This window comes from Aplidium turbinatum, chromosome 2 (assembly GCF_918807975.1).
Source record: "Aplidium turbinatum chromosome 2, kaAplTurb1.1, whole genome shotgun sequence".
In the NCBI taxonomy this organism is placed as follows: Eukaryota; Metazoa; Chordata; class Ascidiacea; order Aplousobranchia; family Polyclinidae; genus Aplidium; species Aplidium turbinatum.
In genome coordinates this window covers 44,500,796-44,507,525 of record NC_137473.1, presented here as the reverse complement: position 1 = coordinate 44,507,525, position 6,730 = coordinate 44,500,796, and the positions used below count along the sequence as shown (strand labels likewise).

General features: G+C 40.1%; 1 protein-coding gene across 1 annotated transcript in view; it reads left to right on the top strand.

Moving 5' to 3' along the window:
* Positions 1–4,482: 4,482 nt before the first annotated feature.
* Positions 4,483–6,730, top strand: part of LOC145764327 (uncharacterized) — a 41,840-nt gene continuing 39,592 nt past the window's right edge. The window contains exons 1-2 of the mRNA XM_082575945.1: positions 4,483–5,044; positions 5,657–6,034. Of these exons, the coding sequence (XP_082432071.1) occupies positions 4,483–5,044; positions 5,657–6,034 (940 nt within the window). The remainder of the gene's footprint in view (positions 5,045–5,656; positions 6,035–6,730) is intronic.

Genomic DNA, 6,730 nt, shown 5'->3' with positions numbered 1-6,730 from the left:
ATAAAAAAATGAAACCGCAAGATCAAGCAGCGCTTGTTCAGCTCTAGGGGTAGGCTATGCATTTGGGTAACCACTTTCAGAAGAAAAAATTCAGCCATTGCCACTGAAATCTCGAACCAATCAACCAATTATAAGCTACGTTTTTCATGACGTGAAAAAGGGCGAAAAGAAGATGATACAAAACATTTCAAGTAATGGGTTCTCTGTCACAACAGCAGTTGTTTTTCAATCTCAGTGGCGAACCCTTTTTATTCAATGAAGTAATGTGCCTGCCTCTGCACACTAGTGTGTATGAATGTGTAGTTAGATTTACTGTGATGGGGTGGTGGCTGACTAGATGACTGCTTATGGTCTTTCGCTGCCATCCTGATTGCGCCATAATCTAACCAACAGTTGTAGGGGAAGGTGGGGTAAAGCGGACCAACGGGGTAAAGTGGAACCCCGCCTTTTTTTTCTATTAAAGTTTCACTACTGTGCGGATACCATTAAGTTTAGTAAAGCATGACGAAAAGTAGCTGCACACGCCATTCTTCAAGGTTTCATGGTTTAGAAGACACAAAAAAGCACGGAAATTACTTTTTGCACCATCTGATCTATTGAAAGGGATGTATGGTAACTTAAATTGTATCTTATGTACATAACGTAGAAGTTGTTTTGAATGATAAAAATGAGCCTCACTATATCACGTACGCATTACGTAGATTCACTCATGTTGCTGACTAGCCTATATTTGGTCAACAGTTAAATTAGTAGTAATGTAGAGCTGGGGTAAAGTGGACCAGTGGTGGCAGAGCAGCTTCCAGACCAGCTTTCCAGATCACCAACGCATCAGAAGCAAGACACTACCAATGAAAGTGGAAGTAACACTGATGCTGAATGTTTTTACTGCAACGAAATGTATTCAAAATCATCAGAGAATGATGGGTGGATCCAGTGCTCCATATGTTTGCGGTGGGCGCATGAAGCCTGCGCTGGTTGCAATGAAGAGGATGGCAACTTTATGTGAACTGTGTTTTTAAAATGTTTCTTCAAAGTTTGATTCGTAATGGACTTATGAACTGCAGTTGTGAAGTTTCATAATTTCTTCGCTAATGATGCTAGTTGTAAATAATTTGATTGCGTGGAAAAAAATTACGGAATTTGCTCAAAACTTAGAACGGTCCAGTTTACCCCTCATATGTGGGGTAAAGTGGACTTTTGGAGATAATTTTAAAATTAAAAAAATGTATATAAAAAAGCTGGCAGTCATCAATAGTGCACTTTAAAAATTGTCGAAATATGTTAGAGTTAACGCTCAAATAAAAAAAGTTAAATTTTTTGGCAAAATCAGTGAACTGTACTGAATTAACCCTTAGGTATTCCACTTTACCCCACCTTCCCCTACAATGCATTGTTTTGACAATTACATTTTACTCTGATTGTTTGTTAATATATGGCGCTGTTAAAACAAAATAAATTGATTTGACTTGACTTGTCAGCTGTTAGGGGTTAGGGTTAGAAAGTAGTCATTTCCATAACATGGGTTTGATTTCCATCTCTAGCCTACGATTAGGCTACTCTTTTTATTTCTGTAACTGCCAAATAAAGCTCAAAACAAGAATAAACTCTCTGGTCGAGTGCTAGAAAGGTCACAATTGAACGGTAGCCTCTTATAACATGTTCTGATGGTCTAACATGGTCCGCCCCAGTAGCTCAGTAGTTATGCGTCCGGCTCAAGATCACGCGGAGCAAGTTCTACTCTCGGGGTGTGCGCTTGAGGACTGCTCTCCATTCAGCGGCACTTAGTGAATGGAATTATTTCCCGGCAACAGCACTGTACAGACTGCCTCATTACTGTTACAGCACTTCAACAATGGGAAAACTTCACTCTGCCAATCTCGGTAACCGGCCCTGTGTCAAGAGCCTCTACAAGTATGCGAAATTACCGGGAGTAACCAATTAATCAAGGCTTGTCAGTCCGAGGATAAAGATTCAAAACCAAACCAAATCTGATCGGTTCGACGTTTCAGTGGCAATAGCTAAATTTCTTCATGTTGAAGTAGCTTCCAAGCGCTTGAGAAACGTATTTCAAAGATTTTTCTCTCCATTTAGTGCAGGGGTTCCCAACCGTTTTGCGTTCTCGTAGCCTACCACTTGGACGCTCTGTACTGCCAAGTGTACAACTTCTTGCAGAACAACTAATTTGATCGAATCATATTCAGAAGAATGATATTGGCCTACTAAAATAACACTGAAGCACCACAACTGAATTTAATGAGATTTTAGTTTTTTTTTGTTTTGTTTGTTTTATTATCTTTACCCTGCGTTGCGGGAAAGCGGACTTGAGCGCTATGCATCGGTGTACGCCTTCCGACGTAGCCTACATCTGACCCACGTTGCAGCCGACTGCAATGTCTGTTTCCAGTTGTTTACTCTATACTTATGACTTAAATTTGGTACTACCCATTACTCGAAATCGATCACTGGGTAGAGGCAATTATCGTAAAGTTCCTTGCCCAGAGAAACAACAGCAAGTGCGGGTGGCTAGAGTCGAACATGCAGGCTCTCGACTGCGAGCCCAACGCGCTAACCACTCGGCCACTGCTGCCGACATTAGTTTTTGTTTACTGTCCACCAATTGGTCGATGTGCGGTGTTAATTTGCTAACAGCGCAACGAAAGTCATTTCCGGCTCATCTAGTCGATTTCGATTTTTTGGCTTGATGTTCATCATGACTGAAAATCTTTGCTCGCATTCCCACATGGAAGGGAAAATTAGTAGCTGTGGAACAGCATGGGAAGCTAAAGGTGAATATTAAGAGGCCATACTGAGCCAGAAGTTCATTGGAGAACATTCCTTGTAACTGTTGTTGAACATTTTATTCCGATTTATTTTTAGCTTAGAACTAGCATTATTCAACGCCATTTTGTAGCTTAAGCTAAGCTTATAAAACAGTAGATGGTATCTATCATGAGCAATCATTTGACATAATTAACGCTCACTGTCCCACATAGTCCAGTCAAATTAGGTTTTGACCCAGAAAAAAATAGTACAAAGCTAAAATTTTGCCACAAGCATCAGTGCATGGTCTGAAACAAAATATCAAAAATCCGCAAAAATCCACCTTGGGCAAAAAAAATTATGGCAATTTCGAAAAAACAAGGAAATTTATAAAAAAATTATTAAAAATGACCGAATGGCAACATAGGCATGTGACATATCCATTATTTTTTACTGCTAATCCTGTTTTATTGATTCTAGGTTTCTCTTTCAATAAGATTGTTTTGAATAAGAGTAAGTTGAGTAATATTCTATTTGAGGTTTGATCTGTTAAATGTATACTGGAACTGCCAAGATTACGTCGCTAGAAGCTACAGGATCATCGTCTTGTCTTAGAATCACTGCAGTTACTGCTTCACTTGTCGCATTCGACGTCATTCGACCGCTTGCAAAATGGAATTCAACTTTACAAGCAATATTTGTCAAATGTTTCGCGCACAGCTAAACTGTGGTTGCAATATTTGCAGTATGTTACATTTCTGTTTTGAAATTGTTTATTAGAGCAGAAAGAACTGGCGACTGGAACATGCACCTTGTAGCTACTATACAAATGCTAATCTGTTTGCAGCGACAGGCCACAACAATTATGCCAAATCTAGTCGACTGTATCTACAACTAATGCACGATCTTTCTAAAAGTCATCCATGGCTGTACAATCAATTCATAGCTCATGGACATCATACTGTTAGAAGGTCTGACAAATTTTGATGTGGCATCTCCACAGACCTTGCGATAGAACAGATCTTGATGAGAACCCTAAAAAGCCGAGGTGGACTGACACGGGGACGTAGATTTACAGAAGCGGTTAGGATTTTATGGATCTATAGTATGCACCGGTGTGCTGGAATCCATCATTCCATGAGTGATTTTACTGAACTGCACGTGGCCACCAGTGAACAACACGCTGAAATGGGAGTCAGCAGAATTAAACATGATTCTGAAGACATTAGCAAAATGATCACGTGGTTACAGAATCACAACCCATTCGATGCCACTGACCCGGCTCTACGATCCTTGTCATCTGCACAAGCATCAGATGAGAAAGACGGCATTAATTGTGACATTGTGGAAGAGGTTGGAATCATGATGCAGAAGAAAATGGACAACAATAAGTCTTACACGGAAATGTCCTTTAAGCGAGCTGACCAAGTAAGGACTCTGGAGAATCTTCGAAAAGGAACAAAAATTGCACCATACACAATTACACATACACATGACACCATACACATAGATCCGATGCTGCTGTTTTCCAGATTGTTGATTCAAGTTGAAAGGAGTGACATTATTAAGTCCCTTTTTGCATATGAGATAGCTCCTATACCAACTTCTCTGTTCAAGGATGACATGATGAGAAAAGGAAAGAAATCATCACTTGCCTCCGTTCTAAAAGAAGGTGTGCCACCAGTAGAGCTTCCGAGTTAACAGATGCCAAATTTGTTATAGATGGAGGGCGGCGCATTATTGCATCGTATCTGTTGGAAAGCATCTTCTTTATACAAGGAAGTTGTAAGTCAGTATGTGGGATATATGAAAAATAATTATGGAGGTGGTTCTACTGTTGTCTTTGATGGATACGCAGCTTCAACGAAGGATCACGAGCACATCCGTAGAGAAGGTGGACAAACAGCTGCTTACACAAAGATTGCAGAACATCTCATCGTTCCAGATAACCAGCAGGCTTTTCTAAAAAATGACTCAAACAAGACTCAGTTCATAGCAATGTTGATGAAAGGTCTAGAACAACATGGTTATGATGCGGAAGAGGAAAAGAAGATGAAGAGGAAAGAAGATGCAGACACCATGATAGCGAAACAAGCATTAACACTCTGTACTGCCGGACATAACACAGTGGTTGTTTCAGATGACACTGACATTCTTGTATTGCTCATTCACCACTGGGATGGGCAGGATATACTACATGATATATATTTTTTCTCACACGCAACAAAAAAGTCGAAGGTTGGTTTGCAGATGTTCCGAATTCCTGACATTGCGGAAAGCATAGGTCAACCATGGCCACCTAAAGATAGCCTACGGCCTGATTTGTCACATTTTGCAGAAATTTCCAGGTTTTTCTAACTTTGGGCGAACGTTTAAATAAATTTTTCTTAAAATTAGATTTTTACGCTTTCTTTATTCTTTTCCCCAGATGACACAAGAGGTTTCAACATTCTCACATGTTGAAAAACAAAGAAAATTTGATTTCGAAGATTTTAGTCAGACTGTTAATTTTCAGTAACAGTCTGATTTCGCGTTTTTCAACTTACTTTTTCTCATTTGCTATTGCTTCCCCAAGGCAACAAAAAAGTTTTATATCATTAGGAAACCGCAAAAAGTAAAAACATCTCAAAAAATGTCAGTCAAGCACTAGCAGTAGCTGTAATCAAAATTTGCAAAATGTGACAAATCAGGCCGCATCTCCAGGTGGCCATGGGTCAACAAATAGTAAAAAACATCTTATTTCTGCATGCATGGAGTGGTTGTGACACCACCTCGGCTACATTTGGACATGGCAAAGTGGCACTCCTGAAACATCTAAAAAGTAAAGAGGAGATCAGATCAATAAGCCAGCTTTTCTATTCAACAAACGCTAACGTAAAAGAAATTTCAACTGCAGGTCAGAAGTTGTTTGTCTTAATGTATGGTGGTAAGGACGAGAAACTCTGTGAGCTACGATACAATCGCTACATGTCTGCAGTCGCTTCTTCAGTTGTTGGTGTTCGTCCAGAGAAGTTACCGCCAACAGAATGTGCTGCCAAGTATCATGCACAGCGGGTGCATCTACAGGTCTTGCAATGGAAGCATCCTATCCCTGCTACGGTCATCAATCCTGAAAACTGGGGATGGAAGATTGTATGTGGAAAATACTTTCCTATCATGACGGACATGGAACCAGCACCTCCAGAGTTGTTGAACATTATTAGGTGTAAATGCAAGAAAGAGTGCAATGCAGCATGTTCCTGCAAGAGGAATGGACTGAAGTGTGTTTCAGCCTGTACCTTTTGTAACTTACAGGAATGTGTAAAAATATTGAGCCTCTTTCACTTGAATCAGAAGAATGCGAAAACACTACTACTCCTGTTGAAATACACAGAAATATATTTGATATCTTTAATGTGTAAGACGAAAATATTTGCTGTCCTATTAGTTTAATGCAGGGATCACCAAACTACGGCCCGCGGGCCGGAACCGGCCCGCGAACTGATTTCATCTGGCCCGCTACATGCTGCGGAAATAACAGCAGCACTACTGTTAAGGGAAAAAGTTACCAGATTTTTTGTAAAGGACTGACGTTGCTGTTTATCATTAGGCCACCACAAATGGGAACAGCCTAGGCCAAATTTGGAAAGATGTAATGTTTTTTCAAGAGCACGATGCCCTGTAGTGTATCGCAGCAGGGGATAACTTTTCAAGCAACCTTTCGATTTTCATCACAACTTTGCTATTCCACCGCTGACTTTGTTATTTATTGTGCTCAATTCAAGTCAATGGAGATTCTACATACTTGTATATCTTTTCGCAATTAGCATCCGGCCCGCAGTTGTTAATCTCGCAGCAATCCGGCCCTCAGAGAAAAAAGTTTGGTAACCCCTGTTTTAATGTATAGGCTTTTTATGTTGAAAGGACCATAGCCTACCTCGTTGAAATAACTTCATTTTGACCTAAATTTATCCTTATTGTATTTGCCTCA